At 42.9% G+C, this 25,889-nt stretch overlaps 1 protein-coding gene and 1 non-coding gene across 3 annotated transcripts in view; one reads left to right on the forward strand and one right to left on the reverse strand.

Moving 5' to 3' along the window:
• The first annotated feature begins 11,647 nt into the window (after positions 1-11,647).
• On the forward strand, positions 11,648-11,754 carry LOC138834819 (U6 spliceosomal RNA). Its single transcript, XR_011374269.1, has one exon. It is a non-coding gene; the product is annotated as a U6 spliceosomal RNA (small nuclear RNA).
• Positions 11,755-11,943: 189 nt separating this feature from the next.
• The window catches only part of Lin52 (lin-52 DREAM MuvB core complex component), a 101,024-nt gene continuing 87,078 nt past the window's right edge, over positions 11,944-25,889 (reverse strand). The window contains exon 6 of one of the 2 annotated variants that reach the window (XM_070030158.1): positions 11,944-13,855. In XM_070030158.1, coding sequence (XP_069886259.1) covers positions 13,800-13,855 — 56 coding nt within the window. In that variant the 3' untranslated portion in view covers positions 11,944-13,799. Of the gene's footprint in view, positions 13,856-22,104; positions 22,290-25,889 lie in introns of those variants that run through there. The other variant, XM_070030167.1, reaches the window with a different exon arrangement.

The following is a 25,889-nucleotide window of genomic DNA, read 5'->3' on the forward strand; positions in this document are numbered from 1 at the left end:
AGAGCTGTCTGGAGCCCTGTTCACCTTCGTGTCTGCAGCCCCAAGACCCAAAAGAAGAACAACCTCATTTGTCCCCCTCTTTCTGCTCTTTAGGAGGAGATCTATGTGTACCTCATCTGTCAGGCTGAAACTTGACAGCTGGGGGTGCTTGTGAGTAGAGTCAGCTGAGCTCTAAGTCCTTGAAGGTGCTGGGGATGAGTGAGAGGTGGTAGCCAGAACACTCCAGCCCCCAGCACCTGGCATGTTCTAGAGTCCACTCATATTTTTTTCACAGATGCACTGAAAGCTAGAGGGATTCAGAATATGGAGATATGCTACAACTTGGGCAGTTCCTAGGCAAAGCGCTCTTGAATCTGGAGCCACTCCACTGCCATGCATCATGGGACATGCAAATCCACATACAGACTCTCACTGGGTCCTATAACAAAGACACAGGAAGGTCTTAAAGATTGTGCTTGGGGGGCTGGGAAGGTGGCTCAGTGGTAGAGCGCTTGCCTTGCATGCATGAGGCCCTGGGTTCGATTCCTCAGCACCACATAAGCAAAAAAAAAGAAAAAAAAAAAGAAAAAAAAAGATTGTGCTTGGTTGGGAGAAACGGGGGAGAATGATGGAAAGAGTGCCATTGATCACGCTGCATTGCACTGAAAAACTAATGGGTTAAATTGAAAAGTTCTTTGTACAAACAAATACATAAAGATAATAAAAGTTAGGCACTAGTGGCTCATGCCTATAACCCTAGGCTACTCAGGAGGCTGAGATCTGAGAATCATGGTTTAAAACCTGAGAATTGTGATTCAAAGCCAACCTGGGCAGGAAACTCCATGAGACTCTTATCTCCAATAAACTAAAAACAAAACAAACAAACAAAAAAAACCAGGAAGTGGCACTGTGGCTCAAATGGTAGAGCACTGGCCTTGAGCAAAACAAAGCTTAGGGACATTACCCAGATCCAGAGTTCCAGGACTGGCAAAAAATAAAAAAAATAAATAAAGATAATAAAAATGACATACATTAAAAAAGTGTGTGTTTGTGTGTGTGTGTGTGTGTGTGTGTGTGTGTGTGTGTGTGTACGCGCGCGCACGCGCGCGTCAGTCCTGGGGCTTGAAGTCAGGGCCTAGGTGTTATCCCTGAACTTTTTTGCTCAAGGCTAGCACTCTTCCACTCGAGTCAGAGCTCCACTTCTGGTATTTTTGGTGGTTCACTGGAGATAAGAGTGTCATGGACTTTCCTGCCCAGGTTGGCTTTGAATCACAATTCTCAGATCTCAGCCTTCTGAGTAGTTAGGATTACAGGTGTGAGCCACGGGTAGCAGACTATTCTTCTTCTTATTTTTTTTTTAAGATGGAAAACGTTGCTTTCTTGTCTACAGAGCTTTCTGGCTGGGCCAAGATAAGAAGCCAGCTCTGCCCATGCAAGCCTGAAGTCCCCAACTATGACCTAGCCTACTCCTTGCCCATTGCGAACCCAGCTCCTCTCTTACGTGCCAGGACAGGTCCCGAGGACCTGAAGCCAGTCCTCCAGGGTCTTCGGCTCTTGCTACCCACATCTCTAAAGCTGTCTTACCTTCTCTAAACTCTGCACCTCCCGTCCTCTCCGCTACCCAGGAGGTCCCCAGGGACCCCGGTGCGGGGGACCATGGTGGGTGGAGGACCCTGGTGCCTCTCAGTTGGGCTGTAGCTGAGCCCTGTGGGGAGGCAGGCACAGTGCACAGTGCTGATCCTAACCAAGTTTGCCAGGCCGGCTTTTCTCATGGCTCCCACACAATGGTCTGCTTTGTGCCCACCTGCCGATAATGCTTAATTAGGCGAGGAGTTGATTAATTTGAGGTAATTGACAGCTAATTAGAGGCCCACAGGCTCATTAACTTGACATCTTGTCTTCCTGAATTGGCTGAGTAGGGTCAGGTGATGGAAGCCGTTGCTCTCTCAGTCCTGCAGGCTGAGCATCACCTGGGGGCCAACCCTGGGGTGCAGGTAGGGCGTCTCAAGGTCAAGAGCACAGGAAGGCCGTCAAGGAGGAGGGGTTCTGGATGGAAGTGTCTGTCTTGGCCCTAGGTGGGAAAACAAGCAGGACTGGGGGGCTTAATACACTGGAGCAAAGGTGCCCAAGTGGCAGGGGCTCCTAATAGAGGCAGGGAGAGACTGGTGTCCATGGGGAAGGAGGAATGAGTAGAAGCAGGTATGGGGGTAAAGGTATAGATTCTGGAGAAAGACCTGGGGTCCAATCTCAGCTCTGCTCCTAAAGCTAGGCAACCACAAATGAGTTACTTAATCTCTAAACCTGGGCCTCTCGGCTGTCGAGTAGAAATGATAATATACCTAGTAGTAACAGAAATCTCATGGAATTGAAGGGTCCAAGAGCCACTGAAGTGAAAGGTTCTGGTCAATACCCAGGGACCTCTTGAGTGTTCCATTAAATTTGGCTGTCCTTAGAAACAGGAAGAAGGGAGGCTACGTGGGCAGAATGGACATGAGGGCTTGTGGGAGGCAATGGAAGTCCCTCCTATTACCCTACAGGAAGCCTGTGTGCCTGACCACAGTGGTAGGGTTGAGGAAGACCTCATTTTTGCAACCTCTTTAGGGAGCAATTTACCAAACTATATTAAAATAAAATTGCATCTGGCTTTTGACCCAGCAAGTTCCCCATTAGTGACATATTTGATAGCTATATATATATATATATATATATATATATTTTTTTTTTTTTTTTTGGGTCCGGTCGTGGGGCCTGAACTCCGGGTCTGGGCGCTGTCCCTCAACTCTTTAGCTCAAGGCTAGTGCTCTACCACTTGAGCCACAGCGCCACTTCCGTTTTTTTTCTTTTTGCTTATGTGGTGCTGAGGAGTCGAACTCAGGGCCTCAGGCATGCAAGGCAAGTGCTCTACCACTGAGCCACCTCCCCAGCCCCTTGATAGCTATATTTGTATATGCACAAAGACTTAGAGAATATTTGTTCACCACAAATATAGTCTGCAGAGGCAGAAGGCTGGAAACAACTGAAAGGTCTTTCACAGGGACTGCTTAAATAACTTGTGGTATGTGAAATAGTATATAGCTGTTAAATCTATATGTACCAAGATGAACAATATCCAAGATACATTAAATAGGGCAGAAAAAGCCAAATATAGAACAATATGTAGCTCCTACAAGCAGCCCAAGGCTTGAGGCCTAGGGGATAGGAAGGAGATACATTTTTCACAATCAGATCTCTATCCCCACCTCACCTTCCCCCCCTCCTTTCCTGGGGCTTGAAATCTGGGCCTGAGTTCTGTCCCTGAGCTTCTTTTGCTCAAGTTAAGAACTCTACCACTTGAGCCACAGTGCCACTTCCAGCTCTTTTTGAGTAGTTTATTGGAGATAAGAGTCTCATGGACTTTCCAGCCTTGGCTGGCTTCAAACAACAATCCTCAAATCTTAGCCTCCTGAGTAGCTAGGATTACAGGCCTGAGTCACCAGCACTCAACTAATCTGATAATTGTGAATATAAATATAAACATGCCTTTTCAGCTGAACATAGGTGACTACTTGAGAGGCTGAGATCTGAGGATCATGGTTCAAAGCTAATGTGGGCAGGAAAGTCTGTGAGACTGTTTTTTTTTTTTTTGGGTCCAGTTGTGGGGCCTGAACTCTGGGCCTGGGCACTGTCCCTCAGCTCTTCAGCTCAAGGCTAGTGCTCTACCACTTGAGCCACAGCACCACTTCTGGCTTTTTTCTTTTTGCTTATGTGGTGCTGAGGAATTGAACCCAGGGCCTCAGGCATGCAAGGCAAGTGCTCTAGTACTGAGCCACCTTCCCAGCCCTGTGACACTGTTTTTTTTTTCTTTTTGTTTGTTTTTTGCTGCCAGTCCTGGAGCTTGAACTCAGGGCTTGGGCACTGTCCCTGAGCTTCTTTTGCTCAAGGCTAGCACTCTACCACTAAGCCATGAGACTCATCTCCACTTCACTACCAGAAAACGGGTGGTCGAGCTGTGGCTCAAAGTGGTAGAGTACTAGCCATGAGCAAACAAATGCTCAAGGTCAGTGCCTCGGCCCTGAGTTCAGCTCCCATGACTGACAAAAAAAAAAAAAAAAAAGAGCAAAAGCAAAACACAAGAAAACAAGGCTCATCCTTGCAAGGAGTCCAGAAACAGATATAGGACAGCAGAGCTGGCTCCTGTTAGTCCTGGCTAGAATGACACAGGCTATGTGTTCCCGGATTCTCAAGGCAGTTCTGTCTTCCTTCTTCGTGTTCCAAACCTGTCCCCTCACTCAGCCTCATGACCTGTGGCCCACCTCCGCTTTCCAGGTTTGCAGACCTCTACCCAGAGGCACCTCCATCATTCCTCCGTGACATGCTGGCTTTCATTTTCCTAGGATGAATCTCCTCTGACAATCTCCGGCCCATATTTCTAAGCTCTCTGAGTCACACTGGGCTATTTCTCTCTCCTCTCTGGGGTTTGTAACACCAATCATCTGCAGGTTTCATTAGCATGCTGTTTACCCCTGTCTTTCAGATCATTAATGAAGATGTGCAGTGAGACTCTGATCCTCACAGCCCCCACCGCGTGCCCCTCCCATGCCTGGCATGCTGGAATCATTATCCTTCCTGGTGTGACAGGGTCAGAACCAAACCAATTTGCATCAATCTTTGGTGATGTTGGGAAGTGTCTCCCGGGCTGCAATCCTCCTATAGTGATGACTGCTTCAGCTGTAGTTCTGGATTGTTCCGGTCTCCTCTGGAGGGCTGAGCAGATCTGGCTGTCCCAGTTCATGGAGCTGACTGGAAAGGCTAGGCACAACTCTGGCCTGCAAAGAACTGTCATGTTCCCTTTGTTCTGCTACTCTGAGCTGAGAGGTAGTAGTGCTTCTCTAGAAAACAGGACAAACAAATGTACCTATTGGTAGAGGGTGGAGCAGGTGAGGTCGGCATGGAATTTTGATCCTTCAAAGCCTAGGCAGGTGCTTGGGCTTGATGCTGCAGCACTGGGGTGGTTGTGGCAGAGTCACACTTCTCAGAACAAGCTCCACTCTTCTCTGTTATTTTATGTTATCTCTGGTGCTTTTCTGTCATTTCTAAACATGTCTCATCTACTGAAAAGAAATTGTGTGTGTGTGTGTGTGTGTGTGTGTGTGTGTGTGTGTGTGTGTGTGTGGGTGGGTGGGTGTTGGTACCAGGACTTGAACTCAGGTCTCATGCTCTCACTTGGTTTTTTCCCCCCCTCAAGGATGGTACTCTTCCACTTGAGCCACACCTCCACTTCCAGTTTTTTGCTGGTTAATTGGAGATGAGAGCCTCTCAAAAGCCGAGCGTGGGTTGTTCATGCCTATAATCCTAGCTACTCAGGAGGCTGAGATCTGAGGATTGTGGTTCAAAGCCAACCCGGGCAGGAAAGTCCATGAAACTCTTATCGCCAATAAACCACCAGAAAACCGGAAGTGGTGCTGTGGTTCAAGTGGTAGAGCACTAGCTTTGAGCTGAATTGCTGAGGGACAGCACTCATAGAGTTCAAGGCCCATGACCGAACAAAAAAAAAAAAAAGAAAAAAGAATAAAAGAGCCCCTCAGATTTGTCTGTCTGCCTAGGCTGGTTTAGAACCAAGATCCCAGATCTGAGTAGCTAGGATTACAAGTGTGAGCCACCAGTGCCAGGCTTGGGAAATGGACTTTGAACACATTGTTTTTCTTTCTTTTTTTTTTTTTTGGGGGGGGGGGGTCCGGTCGTGGGGCCTGAACTCTGGGCTTGGGTGCTGTCTGTCCCTCAGCTCTTTAGCTCAAGGCTAGCGCTCTACCACTTGAGCCACAGCGCCACTTCTGGCTTTTTTCTTTTTGCTTATGTGGTGCTGAGGAATCGAACCCAGGGCCTCAGGCATGCAAGGCAAGCACTCTACCACTGAGCCACCTTCCCAGCCCCTACTTAAATTTTTTATAATGTGTTATTTTTACTTACCCCCGTGATAAGATTATATCTTTCCTAATGTCGTATCATCTTTGGAAACCAACTTAATGGTTACATGATAGTCCAGTATGTAAATGTATCATACTTTCCTCAATAGCTGCATGTCTGAAGGGGCTTTGGGCCAGTTGCTGTGGGTGTGAGGAGGTAAGAGAAGTGGGAGATGGGTAGCACAGCAGAGACAGATGGAGGCCAAGACAAAACAGTTCTCTGGAGTTTGTCTTCCCAAGCCCATGTCCAGAGACTATTTTTGGCTGAGCACAGTGCACTCCTCATGTCCCTACCTAAGTCTCCACGTTCAATGGCAGCCAGCACTTCTCATTTCCACTCAGTCTCAAGTCACTGACTTTTCTAACTTGACTCTTCTCAGCTGCTGCTTTGTGCGGAACTGCTGGCTCAGGTCAGCTTGGCTCCTGGGGCTTAGCTATATCCAGCAAGGCCCAGGATGTGACCTTCAACCTCCCTTGACCCTGAGGTCTCAGGCTGCAGTCAGCATGGGTTCTCAGACAAGGCGAAAACCCAGCAGAGGCTGCAAGAAGAGTGTCACACTGTAGAAAAGCATTGGGAGGAAAGGTAGGGTGGAAGGATTTAGGAATGGGTTGCGGTGGGGGAGGCCAGCATCAAGGTAGAATAATGCAGGGAAATGTGTTCCTATGCAGTGACAGCAATGGCATGGAGTGCTGAGAAAGTACCAGGGCCCCCCAAACCACCAGAGCACAAAAATCAGGGGTTCTTGATAAGTCCACTGTCAGGCTCAGAAACCTACCAATGGGGCTAAGAATATCTTTCCCTCCATCCATTATCCACAATGGTCTTTAGTGCCCCTGCCTGCAGAGCCAACAATGGTGCGCAAGCTGGCTCTGGGTGGCCTCAGCGTGGTAGGATCAGGGTAGGAGAAGTAGGAATCTGTCGTCTCTCCTGAAGAGGTAGGGAAATGCTTCTTTCTTAACTGATTATTCCAGTTACCATGTTCTTCCTGTAGAGTATATTAATGTGTGTGTGTGTGTGTATACCAGTCCTGTTCTTGAATTCAGTGCCTGGGTGCCATCCCTTAGATTTTGTGCTCAAGACTACTATTCTACCACTTGAGCCACAGCTCAACTCTGATTTTTTTTTTTTTTTGTAGTTAATTGGAGATAAGAGTCTCATTGACTTTCCTACCTGGGCTGGCTTTAAACCAGGATTCTCAGATCTCAGCCTCCTGAGTAGCTAGGAGTACAGGTGTGAGCCACTGTTGCCCAGTGGTGTTATCAATTTTTAACAAATGTGAGCATAATAAAAAATAAAAGACTAAAGTTAGGTGTAGTTACATATGCCTGTTACTCCAGCCACACGGCAGGAATAGGTAGGAGGATCACAGGCCTGAAAGATACACAAGACCTCCATCTGAGAAATAACTGAAGTAAAAAGGACTTGGGCAATGGCTCAAATGGCAGAATGCCTACCTAGCAAATGCAAGGCCTTGAGTTTAAACTCCAGTCCTGCCATTAAAAAAAAGACTACATTGAGTCCAACATGATATAGATTCTTCTGTTACGTACTATTCTCACACTTTGCACCCATTGGGCCCATTTCATAAACGGGCAGACCAAGGCACAGAAAGATTAAGCAATTTACCTAAGTTAACATAGCTAGTGGATTTTGGCAGCTTGACATTAGTCTCTGTGTGCCTATCATTACACTGGGCTAGAAAGTTAGGAGACTGGACAGATTTGGACCCATTCTTTTGATATCTCCCAAAAGTTGTTTCACCAGTGGCTCAAACCTAGCTAATCCTAGCTATGCAGAAGCCTGAGATTTGAGGATTGTGCTTCAAAGCTAGTCCAGGAAGGAAAGACTTTAGTTAACTTTTTTGCCAGTCTTGGAGCTTGAACCCTGCCACAGAGCCACTTTTGGCCTTTTCTGTGTATGTGGTGCTGAGGAATCGAACCCAGGGCTTCATGCATGCTAGGCAGGCACTTTACCACTAAGCCACATTCCCAGCCCCTTATCTTTATTTTAAAATAATTACACATCAAAATGCCAGAAGTGAAGATGTGCCTCAATGGTAGAATGCCTTTAAGGGACAGCACTCAAGTGGAGTCTAATCCCCATTAATGGCACTAAATAAAATAGTTAAGTTTTGTCCTACCTCTCTGTCTCAGACAGGGAAGATAGAAAAACAGCAACACAAGTTGGATTACATGAGAATTTTGGTTCCTTAGGTCTCACATAATTGAGTTTTCTAGTTACTGGAAATCACTTTCAAAAGCATCAGGTATAGATCAAGTCAGAAAATAGAGTGTATAATTCAGATGAAAATCTGTGTGAGCCAATTCTGCTCAGAGATTTTGATTGAGGTTCCCACTGCCCCTCTCCCCTGCATTCTTTTATTGCTGGCTATGACTGAATTAATCATTATTACTACTGGACCCAAAGTGACCCTTATAATGGGCTATGATTCTGGGGGATCCTTCTTTGCAAAGGGCCAAACTCTAAGCCACATGGAATGAGGCCCTTTGTGGCTTCTTCCTGGCTGTGGCTGGCCACTTCTCTTTTTCAAAAGCAGAGAGGGATCACGAGATTCAGGAGGTAAGTGAGGGTTGGAGAATTGTACCCAAAGTGATAGGGGCTATAAATTAAGGCCAGGATGAGAGTGGCGCCCTCTACAGGTTATCAGCTCTTGGAGAATAGAGTCCAAATGCACAGAACTTCAGTGCACCAGTGTGGACCAGTAAGGAGACTTTGAAGAGAAAGGAAGTGAAAGAACAAGGCAAGGCAAAGCAAATAGCAGCGTGACCTTTCCAGAAGGTCAAAAGTCCCAGTGTTTCAGATTCCAGTGCAGTTTTCCTCTGGAACAAACTCTCTTCTTTCTGCTCACAGCCCGTATCTGCCCCTTGGAGTTGGGGAAAACCAGTGTCTGCCTCTTGGAGTTGGGGAACTTCATGGTGGCTGCTTGTTGAAGAGACCCTGGCCCCAGTGCCTCACTGCTCCCCCTCACCCCCTGCATCTGTCCTCTGGTTAGGGTTGTGTGAAGCGGAAGACAATTTGGGGCTTATTAGTGTCCTAGGGAGACCTGTAACTTGGGTTTCTGGGACCCAAACAACCAGAGTCTTAGCAGCAAGCTCCAGCTGAGAAAAGACTGAGGAATTGTCTCACCTAATTACAGGGAACGGCCCTCTTTGTGTTTGTGATTCGGTACGGTTGTCCGATCGCTTTTGATCGCTTTTCTCCATTTGCTGGCTCAGGCCGTGCTGGAATTGTGCTAATTAGGAGAGAAATGGACAGAGTGATCCTGTCAGCCCTGGTTACTGGTAGAGACAAAGCGGAATATTATTCTGAGGCAATGTTTTGTGAGGCCCTTCTCCAGCTCTCATTAGGAACAAGGGGCCCCAAGGAGGGGAGAGTTCCGAATGCCTGGCCTGGCTAATGGAGCATCAGGGTGTTCCTGTGCTAATTAACAGGCTCTGCCATGCCAACCAGTGGTCTCACAGTTGCATGTAGTGCCACCTCAAATCCCCAAATATCCTCTTGTCTAGAAGACAATGCCAAAGAGTAGGAAGAGTGGTAGACTCCTCCTCTTCCTCCTCCTTCTCCTCTTCTTCTCCCTCCTCCTCTTCTCCTTTCTCCTTCTTCCTCTTCCTCCTTCCCTTCCTCCTCCTTCACTTTGTGCTGGTTCTGGGGCTTGTTGAACTCAAGCCCTGAGCTGTCCCTGAGCTTTTTTGCTCAAGGCTAGCACTCTACCATTTGAGCCACAGCTCCACATCCAGCTTTTTGGTGGTTTATTAGAGATAAGAGTTCAGACTTTCATGTCCTGGGCTGGCTTTGAACCATGATCTTCAGATCTAGCCACCTGAAGAGCTAGCCACTAGTGCCTGGCATAGCTGGTGACCTCTTCAGTAATATGCCTAAGGACATATTACTAAAGGGCCCAAAAAGTCTAAATTACCGAGTTATAGGTTGGTCAGAATTTACAAACTGAACTTGGAAGACCACTGCATGCAGCCTGCCTGGTAAGATTCACTGGTGAAATGAAGCCCAAGTGGAGATCTGGGAATCTTGGCAATCACAAAGAAAAACAGAAAATGGAGAATATAACCAAATGCTTGAAGACGGAATAAGGCAAAGTTGAGAGCTGCCAAGAAATTACGTTAATTTGGACCGTCGACCCTGGCCTGTCTTCCTATTTTATGTCCTGTTCCATTCATTTTTCTGTGACGCCCTAGTCCCAAAGGAAATCTTTTTTTTTTTGGCCTTTATTACAAAGCTCTTACAGAAGTCCAAACACACTTCTGAAGCCGCAAGGACAACGAAATCAATTTACCAGTTGCATTTTCACTGTCGATTAGGATGATTCTAGATCTGTAATAAATAAGAAGCTTGAGAAATACCAAGAAGCCGTCAGCAAGTGTCCTTTAAATTTAAAATGTTAAAAATTATGATATAGCTGTGTGTTGGTGGCTCTTGCCTATAGTGCTAGCTACTCAGGAGGCTGAGATCTGAGGATTGAGGTTCTACGTCAGCCTGGGCAGGAAAGTCTGTGAGACTCTTATCTCCAATTAACTACCAGAAGAAGCTAGACATGGAACTGTGGTTCAAGTGGTTAGAGTGCTAGCATTGAGCAAAAAAAGCTCAGGGACAGTACCCAAGCCCTGAGTTCAAGCTCCAGGACTGGCACATATACACACAAAATATGAAAAAAGTTATAAAAAAATCTTTTAGGGTAAGAAAGAAAAAGTGGTGTTTTAATATACTTTTGTATCTTATAAACTTTTTGTGAGACACTTGTTTTCCTTATAATGGAACATTTTCTCTAGAAGGCCATGCTCTGGCTAGAGCATGGTCAAGCATCAGTGGGTGGTGGCAGGAGCACTAATGAGTGTTTCCTCTTCTCCATGTCTGGCACAGAGATGAAAAGGAACTCACATCAAGGATTTAGTAGGTGGCAGTTTTTAATCCATCATGTTTAATTGAAGTTTGCAAACAGGTAGAAGGCACCAAAGAACTAGATGTATGAGAGAGAGCGGTAACTTTGAGAAACTTGTGACTATGTGGTACAATAAGCTCTGGACCCAGATCAGTACTTATGTCTGAGGTAAGGTGTGGCGAATCATAGGGATGTACACCTATATGCTGTAGGCATGTGGGAGGAAGAGTCATTTCTAGCTGTGTCATTAGGAATTTATCAGAAGAACAGGCGTGATAGGTACAAAAGGGAATATGGCTTTCTGGGAATTTAATAGTTCAGGCAAAGGTACTCAGGTAAGGAACTGCGAATTGTTCAGAGTAACTGGAACAGAGACTTCATATACGGGAGAGGAAGGAAACTAATTGGAAGTCAGTTAGGAGTTACATGAATAGACTTAAAATGCCAGAGAAGATCTGGGGGTTATCAATAGACCCAGGGAGTATCCAAGGTCTCTAAAAGCCCCTATCAAGACTTGGGGTAATAAGCAGTAATGAGCAATATGGCTGGTAGGATAGACTGCAGGCTAGGAGACTAAGTAAGAGACTTTAAGCCTCAAGCCATCTACCTGGATATTAAGGGGGAAGATAGTAGGTAACTTGTCACTATAGTTGTACTTTTTGATGAGATCTATGGTTTTATTTATTTATCTTGAACTCAGGGCTTGAGTGCTGTCCCTCAGCTCTTTTGCTCAAGGCTAGTGCTCTACACTTTGAGACACAGCACCACTTCCAGTTTTCTGGTGGTTAACTGGGCAGAAGAGTCTCACAAGTGCTCACTTTGGCAGCACATATACTAAAATCAGAATGATTCAGAGAAGATTAGCCTGGCCCCTGTGGAAGAATGACATGCAAATTTGTGATGTATTCCATATTAAAAAAAAAAAAAAAAAAGAATCTCACGGAATTTGCTGCCTGGGCTGGCTTTGAACCACGGTCCTCAGATCTCAGCCTCCTAAGTAGTTAAGATTATAGGAATGAGCCACCAGCACCTGGCAGGATCCATCTTTTAAATATACAACTTCACCCTTTAAAGAAAAACTCACTTTCCTGTACAAGATACAGGTTTATTATGAAGACACAGAAAACACCACATACAAAATACAATCTTCTAACATCCCAAAATACATACATACATATACACTGTACATAAATTTATATTATCAATATAAAAATACATCATTAACATTTCTAAGGACAAATACAAGCCCAATAAATATCACAATCCTAAAATATCTACCTACATTAAGTGCTGGTGGATCAGATGACAGTAAAAGGAGCCAAAGCACATCTGGCTTCTGGTTGTTGACTTAAACTGGTTTGGGGGCAGTGACCAAGTATTCTTTGCTTACTTCTCCATTTCCCCAAATAATTTAAAGGTACCTGATGTCATCAACTCTTGAAAACAGGGCAAAGAAATAATCTGACATTATGACACTATTCTCTGGCCACATGCACACAAATACTTCAATTGCATTTAGTCAAGAAATGGTGATCCCATGTTTAACTTAAAAGCAGTGCCTCTTCAACTTACCCCTCTGGGGTACACCCCAGCTGCATCTTCCTTCCTTTCTCATACTCATCTTGTGTGTCATGTGCTTAATTGATTTTCCTTTCAAAAAATAAGATTGTGTTTATAGTCAAGTAACACAATTGAGGAGAAAGCCCAACATGAAGTCAACTATGAGAAACAGGCACAGATGTACATGAGAGAGTACTATGCTCTTGCCCAGACTCAGAGCACAAACTTGACAGTAACTTCCTGTGTCCCACTGGACCACTGTCACAGGGAGATTCTTTCCATAAAGTTTATGAAAATCTATGTACTTCTCAAAACATGAGAAAACAGGTGTAATTAATTTTACCTATGGAAGCTATATTTAGGTCAGGAAATTCTATTTCTCGTGTGTGTGTGTGTGTGTGTGTGTGTGTGTGTGTGTGTGTGTGTGTGTGTGTGTGTGTGTGTGTGTGTGTGTGTGTGTGTGTGTGTGTGTGTGTGTGTGTGTGTGTGTGTGTGTGTGTGTGTGTGTGTGTGTGTGAAAGAGGGGGGGAAGGGTGAGATATCAGATACATGTTGTGAGGAGAAAAGGTGAAACAAAACATTGCCACCATCCCATAGCACATGCTTGGTCAAATTTTCAACTAACTGGGAACAGTCTCCCCTCCCTGAGCTAGGCCCTTCTCTTTAGCAGGCCACAATGACTCTTTTGCTTCAATCCCTAACAAATTAACTAGAACTAAAAGTCCTTTTTGTTACCTTCCTATTGGTCTTGAGCTCTAGAACCCAAAGTGACCTAGACTGGGCCTGTGCCTTGATAAGCAGGGACTCAACTCCTCAGGGGTCCCTTGCCTGGAGTTAGATCAGAAGGTGGGACTGGGAGGTGGGAATTGATGAGGGTGGGAGTGGCGAGAGGTGCAGAATATAAAAAGCATCAGACATTTCGAGAAGAGTCTGTTTTCTCCAGCTGTAGAGTCGTGGAACCTTTTACATACTAGAAAGCTCAAGGTCAGGACATAGTCTCTTCACATCATAAACACTTCCTAAGAAGCCAAATACAATTCAAAAGAACCCATCCGATCAGCATGTCACCATGGATTCTGCCACTGTGGAATCAAATTGACTGGAAGATCCTGAATCACTTCCAGACACAGGAGTATGATGTTGGCCTTAAGAGTGATGAAACCTCCAGCATTACCAATACCTCAGGCTACACAGCTAACTGAGTAATGGTAACGATCCTTGGGTAGAGCAGATTCTTCTCTTGCCACTGACTGTCCTCAGAGGCACAAGAGTGCCAGGAGCAGGGGAGCAGGAGGTCCTGAGGGTCAGTCTCTGGCCTCTCCTGAGGAAGCGTGAAGTGTGCAGAGCTGCACTGGGAAAGGAGCTTGTTTCCCTTTCCAGGATACTTGTCCACAAGCAGCTGCTACTTCTTGGGCTTCTCTAGAATGTTGAGGAATTTCCCCCGTGTCATCTCTCTGGCTGGAATGACAAAGCAAACAAAGGATCAATGAGAACCTGAAATGGGGGGAGGAGGGGGGGAAGATCACAGGAAGGTTCAACTTAAAAAAAATGCAGATTGATTAAATTGCTTCACAACAGATTCAGCCATCACTAACTGAAAAGGGGCAAATGATTATTGACAGCTAAAACTGCACAAAGTGATTCTAAAGTTGGCTACTGCTATGAAGTACAGGAAAAAGTACAACGGGAAAGACTTCATCATCTATCCTCACAAAAATCATCAGGGAATTCCTTTTAGACATCTTTTTCTGAACCTAATACCCATGTTCACTATCTCACAAAGTTTACTCTTAGAGGCTAAAAACCAACCAAGATTAGTGTTCTCTTGGTTGTTGGTCTCTGTACGTTTATGATCCCCAATCAAAATCAGGGATCATGTACCCCATCTCTTAGTGGTAGTAGCCCCGGCATGCTGTAATATAACAGGGTTTATATTCCCTCAGTGCAGTTGATCTGTGGATGGGGTAATAAAGTAGAGTTTATAGAGCTTTGGTCTTCTCTCTCTTAGCATTGTCAGTCCTTAGGTATTTAATATATCCAGGTAAGGTTTATGTGTCTTTTTCTGACTTTCAGAACCATCAATCTTTGAATGTTGTAGTTACCAGGTAGTTTATACAGCTACTTTATATATATATATATATATATATATATGGCTCCAAAGTAAAAGTAAAACATTCTCAATTATAAGAGCCTCCCCTCAACCCATTTTTAGCTTTATCAAGCAAATTCTAGACACGTTTTCTTAGCATAACCCCTCCATACTTATCTCACAAGGTTATTTTTTTTTAACAGATTGAACTGTGTTAGAAGGTGTTAGAAGGTCAGAATTTTTCTGGTACCATGCAGTGGGCACAGGGTAGGTTGTGTCCTACGGTTTTCCAAGAACATGTCATGATACTTGCTAAAAAAGGGAGGTGGCCTAGCAGTTATTGGCAGGAGTAAGAAGGGCCTTTGCCTTGTGGTTGCCTTCTCCCAAGCAAATGATGCTACAGGAATAGCCACTCCACCCCTTTTCCCTAGCTTACCAGTTCTTTGCTTATCAGTACAATAATGAAGACTGTACAAACTATCATCACAGGAAGGCTTTTGGTAATTTTCGTCCATACATTTCCCAGTTCTCTCTCACTTCTGAGTTCCAACAAGGGAAAGGAAATTCCATTCGCTAGGAATAGAAGCCCCAGGCCTGGGTCTTGTCTCAATATTCATAATTTTACCCCATCCTAAATCCAACTGACTATTCCTTTCTTGGTGGATATGTACCAAACTTGGTATATTCAAGGTTTCTGTAAGACTTGCATGCAATTATTTGTTTACATACTTGGCTTTCTTCCTTCACTAAAATGTTAAGAAACAAAAGAACTAGAACTAAGTGGGAATACACATATGTTAGTTTCCTTTTTTTTTTTTTTTTTTTTTAAATACAAGACTAGTTAGTGGCGCTTGGTGCTCTATTGTCTACATTGTAGGAGTCTTTTTAATGTAACTTATTTAGCAAGAAAAGTCATTTCTCTTGATGGAAGTAATTCCAAATTAATGGGGAGATTAGGGGTCAAGGGCTAACCACTCTAGAGGAAATCCAATCAAGTACTTTCTTGCCCATGAAGAGGCAGCAAGGACTTCTTTCAGAGAATACAGGATTTAAATTCAGTTTTTAGTTCCAGCTATAGCAATTTGTAGCTGGACAATACCTCTGAACCTCACCTTCTTTATCTGCAAAATAACATGTTAATGTTTTCTGTCCTGCTTTTCACTTGGATATTTGCAATCACTATTCTTGGCAACAGTGGCCCTCATTAACATAACCCTTTACAGAGTAGGTAAGTAAGCAGTTCTCTTATTCTCAGTATCTGTCTGATCCTATAGGAATTTATACTTTTGTTTATCTAGTTAGCTTCGCAGTTCTGAGACAAGGTCATACTGTATAGTCCAGGCTGCCCTTGATTTCCAGATTTTCCTGCCTCCAACTCCTGAGAGTTAGCCGATTGGTTTACTCATACTTTTGTACAGTGAGTGGGTTTCATCAGTTATTTCTGCTGAGTGGATTACCTACCTATTTCTCAAGTACTTATAACATATAGATTATCAAGTGATCCTACTACACGGTTCTCTAGAAAGCAGACATGTTGACACAGAACTCTGCAGGAGAGAAGAGAGCCTTGTTCCTAAACTCTGGGCTTAAGAGGAAGGCACAGATCTCACTGGTGATTTCTGCCCACTGCCCTTCATACCTCCCAATACTGTTTACTCCAAAATAGGAGAGAAACTTAGAATATTTAAAGAGTTCTAATTTTAAGATTCAGCTATTTGAAACTCAAAGGCTGAAAAGGAAAAATAAAAAGTGGTAAGTAAGCTCTTCTTGCATTTAACCAATCCCTTTTAACAACCCCCTTTCCACTCAATCATTCCTCCCCCTTCAACCTAATCCAAGTATACAGAGCTGTAGGAAACCACTGTAAAAGTAGAAGTAATTCAAAAGACATCATCTCCTGAATGGGAGGGGAGAAAGTTTCCCTTCTTGCCAGTCCCATATAGGAGATATACGAATGTGTGACACAGCCGCTCCCTAAAAGAGGGCTGTGCCTTATAAATCAGATCATAAGCACCAACCCCCTTTTTGTGCACAGAGAAATTGCTGCAGGCCAGGGGCTGCTCAAGAGCACGTGCCCTCCTGTTCACTTGTCATCAGGGATGTTAACATTTCTGATTAATTCGTATAGCCCTTATTTTATTCTTGATTTCTCTATCCTTGCTCTCTTGCTCTGCTGCAGTGTGATGATCCTTCCCGACCTGGTATAGTAATCATTGCCCGCTAGACACCCCCCCACCCCCAAACCTAGTGAAATTGTTTAGCGATGCCAACCGCGCTTTTAATTTGCAAGACATCAGACACAGAGGTAATTTAATACCAACATCTGTTCATTTTTGACTTCTAAAACAAACTCGCAAATGCTGCTACAAAATCCCATTAGAAGCAGGAAGACAGCCTTCTGCTGCTGTTCTGTATTCCTGTGCACACAAGCATATGTGTGTGTGCGTGCATGCACAGGTATGCATGTGCACACACACACAGAGACACATACACTCTCTCTTTCTCCTAGTAGGTGTTTTGTATGTGTATTTTACTATAATAACTCAGATTAGAGCTTTCAGATCTCCCTGGGGAAATCCTTTAACTCTTATAGCTGAGAAAGAATGGCTTTGCCTACTTCTATCCCTTCCTTTTCCCAGTAATTAAAGCTTAGTTTATTCTGGCATAAATGGCCACAATAAGATCCTCTGTTCTTGAGTTTGGCACTTCTAGTTCCTGCATGCTTTCTTTCCACCCTTCTCTCCAGAAAACAATGCTAGGGGCTGCAGATGTAGCTCAGAGGTTCAAGGGTTTACTTAGCACCCACAAAGCCCGGGGTTAACTCAGAGAAAACAAGATGGCCAAATAGTTTTATCCAAAGTTGTTAAAATCTGGTAGCTACTTTTGCTTCTGATTTTATTGTCCAGGAACACCAGATTGAATTGGGTGGCCACACTACTACCATTCTAATAACTATGCCAGGGTGGGTCCGTTGTTCATTAGCTACCATCATGCATTGTGCAGATGAGAAGCATATTTCAAGTCATGATTTACAGGTCCTCCTATATAGCACATAGACCACAAATTTAGAAAGCCACCGTACTGTTACCCTAGGGTTAACATGTGAGTAGCTGTGGAGATCTTAGATCTCATGTATGCTATGCTGAAAGACAGCAAATGGCTAAACTGCAATCAACTTCCAGGGTTATGCTGCTTCTGTTTTCCTTTTCGTAGTTTCTCTGGAACTGTCAGGTTCATGGCAGCTGTAAATACCTAGGTATACTTAGAGAGGTCAGGGCTGAAAGGAGGATTCCATCGTGCTTGTTCTGAGGGTGGCATGGCATTCAATATCATCTCTTCAGACCCTCTAATTCCTCCATCCTCCATTTAGCCTTGCCTTTGGCTCCCTTTTCACAATGACTAGCCCCAAACTGCCTTTTTTTGCAGTAAATTTTCTGGTGGCTGGGTGAAAAAATTCACTAGTTCAGATTGATTTCTCACCGTGGAGGGGATGAGGGATCACCAGAGGCCCCTGGTTAACGAGATTGGGTGCAGGCTCTCTCTGGAGACCAGCCCTCTCTGCCACAGCTTTGTACCTTTCGTCCATGACATATGGGTTTCATTACAGAAAGATTTTACAGATTATAACTTTGAGGCAATTGCCTGCTAAAATTCTGCTTGACTTTTATATATGGAACAATATAAAGCTTAAGTAACTTTTTAACAAAATAGAAGGAATTCATATAATATTTACTTTTCATTTTCTACCTACTTTAAAATTTTGTGCTGTAATTTAATTAAAATATTTGCCAATGCTTTTTCTTATATCTAGAAGAGCAGCAACCAGGATGCTTTTAGGATACTCTTCTATAAGTAGTCAAGAAATAAAGAAGACAGTGCAATGTTATGCCAGGGGCAGGACTTTATTTTTTATTTTATTTTTTATTTTTTTTGGGTCCGGTTGTGGGGCCTGAACTCTGGGCCGGGGCGCTGTCCCTCAGCTCTTCAGCTCAAGGCTAGCACTCTACCACTTGAGCCACAGCGCCACTTCCAGTTTTTTTCTTTTTGCTTATGTGGTGCTGAGGAATCGAACCCAGGGCTTCACGCATGCAAAGCAAGCACTCTACTACTGAGCCACCTTCCCAGCCCACAGGCAGGACTTTAAGCACTGAACTAGTTTGTATTTGAATTTCAACTTCTATCCTGAGCCCAACATGAGCAAGTCTTCTGATTATCTCTTACAATGTCAGTTTCTTTGTCTGTTCAAGGTAGAATTAACACAAAGGTCACAAAGGCATTCATAAGTGCTAGTTATTGTTCTATGTTTTTCTCTCACTGTAAACAAGGAGTTTCTTAATTTCTTTTAGAGGAATTTATTAATAAAGACATGCTGCATGGGCTGGGAATGTGGTTCAGTGGTAGAGTGCTTGCCTTACATATATGAGGCCCTCGGTTTGATTCCTCAGCACCATATAAAAAGAAAAAGCACTGCTCAAGTGGCAGAGCGCACGCCTTGAGCTGAAGAGCTCAGGGACATTGCACAGGCCCAGAGTTCAAGCTCCACAACTGACCAAAAAAAAGTTAAAAAATTATCCTTGATTTTTATAGTGATAATGAAAAATATAAAAATTCTCTGATGGAAAAAGGTATTCAAGGATTAAAAAATAATTTATGCATGTCATAATTTATGCTGGCTCATGATTGTAATCCTAGCTACTCAGGCTGCTGAGATATGAAATTCACAGTTCAAAGCCAGACTGGGCAGGAAAGTACAAGAGATTCTTATCTGCAATTAACTACCCCAAAGCTAGTAGATTTGTGGCTCAAGTGATAGAAAAAAGGAAGGAACAGTACCTAGGCCCCGAATTCAAGCCCTAGTACTGGCACCAAAAAAAAAAAAAAAACCAAAACCACCACCAACAAACCAAAATAACTTAATGAAACAAAGATAACTAAATAAGCATGCTGCTTATGAACAAAGGGGGTGTTTTCATAGAATTGGTATTTCCTTCATTCTACCTTCGTCTGATATTCATTCAAACATACCATTCATTGACTATTTTTAAAATTTTTGTATGTATGTTAATTATTTTGGTTATCTTTAGTTTTTCAAAGAAGTTGCCATTCAAAGCAGTTTTAAGTAAAATGCATCCTAATACAATGCATCCTGATCGATGTCATTCTTTTCACCATTCTCTTCCCTCCCAACCCTATTTCTCCACCCCCCCAACCTTTTTTTTGTTGGTTGTAGGGCTTGAAATCTGGGCCTGGGTGCTGTCCCTCAGCTCTTCAGCTTAACGCAAGCGCTTGAGCCACAGCACCACTTCTGGTTTTCTGGCGGTAGTCTCACAGACTTTTCTACCTGGGCTGGCTGTGAACTGGGATCCTCAGATCTCAGCCTCCTGAGTAGCTAGGATTACAGGTGTGTGCCACCAGCACCTAGTTCTTCCCCCTTTTTTACAGGCAATATACTTGCAACTGTATATCTGTTATTTTATGTACAACTGAGGGAGAGGAAGAGAAATGAAAGAATAGAGAAATCCACACTGAAAAGATACTGTGTGTTCAAGTTGTAGTTTTCTAATTGAGAATGTTCCTGGAGTATGGGAACAGAGCTCTGGAGTAAACAGCAGGTTTTCTTTCTAGCAGATACCTCCTGTCTGCTGCTGGAACTCACTCTTTGTAGCTTCAAGCTCATTTCTGACTGCACAGATTTGTCTGTCTCTTTGGTTGATGCCATCAAACTAGAATGTGATCTGTTCCGTTGACAAGCCTTATTGTTCACAATAGGCCTTTCATTAGTTTACTTAGTGGTATATGCCTCCATCTTAAACTGCCCCACAGAGCTATCCTGCGTTTAAACTCTATGACCACGTTCTCGGTCTGGATTCCTTTCTTGTGCTTTGGGCTAGCCATGGGAGCCATGAAGTCTCATTACATACCCCTTTCACCAGGACCCCAGGTGTGTGTTAAGTAAGCAAAAATATGCAGCATGAGGAACTGTAAAAGGAACCTTTTTTTTTTTTTTTTTTTTTTTTTAAAGATCTTCAAATGTAAAACAAATGGTGACACGAACGTCTTACAGCTAGGTAGCACATGTACGTTGGTGGACTGACCCCTTCCGAAGAGCCAGTAAGTCAAGCTCTAAGTAGAGTGCTGCTGACAACCTCAGCAAGGGCTTGAGGGTAATTCCAATCATCCTGAAGGGGAGGTCTCAGCTAGACTTTTGGGTCCATTTGGTAACTACATAAAATTCAAGAGTGTGCCAGCCATTCCATGAGAAATCAGAAGGCAGAAGGCTCCCTATTGACAGACATCATTTATCTGCCAGTATCTGGCTTCCACATCTGCTATCATAAACTAACTAAACAATATAACTTGAGATTCTTTTGAGAAGGGGCAGAAGGTATAAAAGTGATGGGGATGAGTATAATCAAGAAATACTGTATGTATATATGGAAATGTCAGAATTACCCCCGCCCCCCGCACCCCATGCAGCTAATATAAAATGTGGTAAAAGCTGGGCACCAGTGGTTCAAGCCTGTAATCCTAGCTACTTAGGAGGCTGAGATCCTGAGGATCACAGTTCAAAGCCAGCCCAGGCAAGAAAGTCCATGAGATTCTTATCTCCAATTAACCAGCAAAAAGCTTTGCTCAAGTGGTAGAGTTCAGGGACTGCCAAGGTCCTGAGTTCAAGCACCAGAACCAGCACAAAAAAAGTGGTAAAAATAAATAAACATGTGGAAATATTAAAAAAAAAAAAACTGGCTGAAGTCATTTGTAACAGGAAGGAATATATAAAAACCTAGTTAGTTTGTTTACTGGTGTGTTAAAAAGCTTATTAGCTGCTGGACGCTGGTAGCTCATGCCTATAATCCTAGCCTCTCAGGAGGCTGAGAGTTGAGGAGAGGATCATGGTTCAAAGCCAGTCAGGGCAGGAAAGTCTGTGAGACTCTTAGTTCTAATAAACCACCAGAAAACTGGAAGTGGCGCTGTGGCTCAAGTGGTAGAGCACTCGCCTTGAGCTGAAGAGCCGAGGGATGGTACCCAGGCCCAGAGTTCAAGCCCCATGACTGAAAAAAAAAAAGTTTATTAGCTTTACAGAAGGTGTTCTGTAGAAGGGAAACCATTTACTATAATTATGGTTTTTTACTTTAGGAAGATTAAAATACTTTCTGATAAAAAGAAGACTATTTGCTGAGCTCCAATGGCCTGTAGAGTGCCAGTGTCCTCAGTACCTAAGGACCTTGGTCTGAAGGTAGCCCACGCAGAGAAGCCCATGAAAGCCTTATTTCCAATTAACCACCAAAAAGCTAGAAGTTGAACTGTGACTCAAATGGCAGATCAGCAGCCTGGAGCAAAAAAGCTCAAGGACAGAGCCTAGGCCCTGAGTTCAAGTCCCAGTATATATACACACATACACAAGACTATTCTCAAAGCAGTCCCTTATTGCAATGGAGCTAAAGTGATTAACATGTATTTTGGTTCACTGAAGCAGAACAGAAAGAAACCAATGTGACTTTAATGCTATTTTCTAACTGTAGGAACAGAGTTGTCATGCAGCAGAGCCGTCCCAAGGCAGCCAGCTAGACTCAGATTCTTTACCAAGTGTCAGATCTCTACACAGAAAGGGCCACAAAAGGCGATCAATAATCCAAGGAGAGGACTAAACACTTTTTAATGCCTCCCATACAACAACTGGTGCTGGTGCCTGTTAAGAGCAGGAGTTGAACAAGTCAATGGATGAGGAGGGGTTTTGAAGTTCCAGTACATTGGGACACTTGGTGTCTTTCAGCAGGTCTGTTGTCCATTCTCAATCAAATCCTGTGGGCAAGTATCAACAAATCAGTCTTTGTTGGAAATCTCACTTTTCTCCCCTAAAATATGTGACTTTGAAGGGCAGAACAGACTTGAGGTTTTTGCCTAAAGTTCTCTGGATATACGCAAAAAGACTGTATCTGATAAGAGTGGCCTTGATGTTATATTCATGACCAAATGATCACAAACTATCAAAAGTTTTCACCATTAGGATTCTCAAAGTTCTTACTGGGAGCATACTTTCTAGATTCTTTTTCCATTGGGTATTTTGGCTCTCTTTCCTTCCATGTTTTATGGAGTCTCCTCCAGGGACTTTCGAGAAAGGTAATTTTGTATCAGCCCCTTTTCTCTTCAACTCACAGGTAAGGCTCATTTCAAGAGAATGTTTTATCCAAGAAGTAATATGAGAAAGAAAAGGCAGGACTTAATGTGTAAGTAAACAAATTTGGACAGTTCCAATATGGGGAATACTTTTAGTGGCTTTTCACATGGGGGCTAAAGAAACAGAAATTTCCAGCCAACAGATTTATTTTCAGAATATAAAACATAAAGCAGGAACATAAAATATGGGAAGTGTCAGCTATGATGCCTGAAGATTGAAGGCAGAAGTAGAAGAATCTAAATTGTCAGACATTTGAAAAATGTATTTAGATGAAAGAAAACCTGTGTTTCTCCATCAACTCTCCTTGCTCTGACTTCTTTTAAGAGCAAACAGAATTGGATTTCAAGTATGCAGTCTTTCTTATCATCCTTTCTCCTAGCAAACCAAATAGCAAAGTCCCTTCAAAGATTTGTGTTCTGGAAATCAGAGCTAACAAACAACAACTTATTTGTATTGAGTTTCCTTTGTGGAGGGCCTCACAGACCTATTTTAGAGTTTCACTGGGTTCCCTCTGAGTGAAAAGGCAGTGAGATCAAAGCAATGGATAAATACTTTGGGGGCTAGAACTTATTATTAAGTACTCATAAATTTGTAGAGGGCATACATGCTTCAAGGTTTTTTACATAGTAATACATCCTGGTAAAACACTTCCTATGACCAAAGGCTAGTAACCTCACACTCCTTTAATATCCTCATCCACAAAGTGAGAATCCTAGTAATAATCTATCGTGTTAGGTTAAGATAGAACTAGTCAAAGTGATTCAATTGGGGCACCAAACATTTTGCTCCAAGTTAGAAACAGTATAGCTTATTCGTATGCTGAATACTAGACTGAGAGCACAGTACAAATCATTCCAGATGCCTTGGATTCCTTCTTGGTTCACCCACTGCTAGCAGCTGAAGTCTAAGGAAAAAATGAAGGTCCAGTCTTCTTGGCCCCCCAGGGCAGGGAAACAGTTACATCTTCACACTGAGAAGCCAATAAAAACCTATCTTGATTATAATTTAGATAAGAACCACTGGATTGAATAATAATGTCTGAAACTCCCCTGGCTGTTTCACCTTGAGACGTCCATCACTGGGTTAAACATGATGCTAATTGCATTTGGATTGATTAATTTCTCTCACTCCTGTCTATTCGAATAATGCTTAACAAAATAATCATAGCACCGAGAGCCAAATCTTTTCGTCAAAGGAATGAAGCCATCAGAACAGGCAGAGATGAAAGAAATGAAGATGACCCGTAATTACTGCTACGGTGATATCATTACCATATTATACAAAATGAGTGTGTTGGGGGTGGGGGGTGGAGGAAGGAGGGGCTGAGATTATTTATTCTTTTTAATGGAACCCTACAACCTAAGAATACAGATGTGACATCAAGTAGAATGCACAGAAATACAGAACTTAAAAAAATACAAATCTTGCTTATGAAATTGCAAAATCCAGCAAACACAGAGGCTAAGATACATCAAATGTCTTGGGCTGTGAGCAGGTATTATTCACGCCACTATTTTTTTCATCAAAATAACATTTTGTGTATGACTTACATAGAGAGATTTAAGATGCTGTCTTCACACCGCAAGCATTCCTATAGTTACTGGAGAATTTTTTTTAAACCAATGAATAATATAATTCCATTTTAATTTTGTTAGAGGTAACTTTGTAAAATTAGAACCTGGGTTTAACTGTTGCTAGTTCTAGTTTAAGACATCGAAGAAAATGTCTATATATTGTCACATGTGGTTCACTGGACAATAATATGGATAAGGAAGAGTCTAGAAGCAATCTTCTTGTTTGATATAAATGATTTTTGGGGGGTGGAAGGGCTGGTCTTGGGGCTTAGACTCAGGGTAGAGATGCTATCTCTGAACTTTTTTTTTTTTTGGGTCAGTCGTGGGGCTTGAACTCTGGGCCTGGGTGCTGTCCCTCAGCTCTTCAGCTTAAGGCCAGCGCTCTACCACTTGAGCCACAGTGCCACTTCCAGTTTTTTAGTGGTTAATTGGAGATAAGAGTCCTATGGGCTTTCCTGCCTAGGCTGGCTTCAAGCTGTGATCCTCAGATCTCAGCCTCCTGAGTAGCTAGGATGACAGACATGAGCTACAAGTGCCCAGTCAGCTTCTGATTAGAGAGAAGTCTCATGAATTCTCCTGCTTGGGCTAGCTTAGAACCACAATCCTCATTTATAGGTATGAGCCACCAGCATCCAGCTTGATACAAATCAATGTTTAGTCAGCATATATTGCATATAAAATTTAGTAAATATTTGTGAAATAAAACATTTCGAAGCTAAATCATTTTCAAAGACGAGCATTTCCTAGGATAGTTCTACTAGGGTATTTTAAAGACAGTGCTCTTGTTAATAAATAAAAAACAATTAAAGAGATGCTGAAATTGCATTGATTTATTGATGGATGGATGGATGGGTAGGGGTATGTAGCCAAGGCTAGCCTGGGAGTTGCTACATTCAAGATCCTCCTTTTTCAGCCTCCTATGTTATATGCTGGGATTAGAGATACGCACCAACATTTCCAGCTTAAAATTGCTTTTTAGCCTGGACAAATGGTATGTTTCTCTATTTTATTATACAATTATTTCCAAATAAATTAAGTATATATATTTTGAATTTGTAATCACTTAATAATGTCAGCAGAGCTTTAAAGGAAGAAAGAAATACATATTTCTACCAGTTACAAGGATAAAAAACACATTTTTAACTCAAAAGAGAAAAAAAGGAATTATCAATGATTACTATGCTTAAAAATGATTTTTTTCCTCAAAGATAGCCCAAGAGTCTATGAGACTCTTATCTCTAACCAGCAAAAAGCTAGAAGTGAAAGTATGGCTCAATTGGTAGAGTATCAGCCTTGAATGAAAAAACTGAGAGAGAAAGAGAGAAAGAGAAAGAGAGAGAGAGAGAGAGAGACAGACAGACAGACAGACAGAGCCAGCACATACGTGCACTCCCCCCACAAAATCAAATACATTAAATAAAATCAATTTACCATCTTTAACTTAAACAAGATATATTAATACATTATTGATAGGAACATTTAATCTCATTTCCTCTTTTTTAAAAAAAATATAGCTGCTTTTTTTTGGGGGGGGGGTGGTCCAGTGATGGGGCCTGAACTCTGGGCCTGGGCGCTGTCCCTCAGCTCTTCAGCTCAAGGCTAGAGCTCTACCACTTGAGCCACAGGGCCACTTCCGGCTTTTTTTTTTCT

Source organism: Dipodomys merriami, unplaced genomic scaffold, assembly GCF_024711535.1.
Source record: "Dipodomys merriami isolate MVZ:Mamm:240054 unplaced genomic scaffold, mDipMer1.0.p SCAF_1, whole genome shotgun sequence".
Classification (NCBI taxonomy): Eukaryota; Metazoa; Chordata; class Mammalia; order Rodentia; family Heteromyidae; genus Dipodomys; species Dipodomys merriami.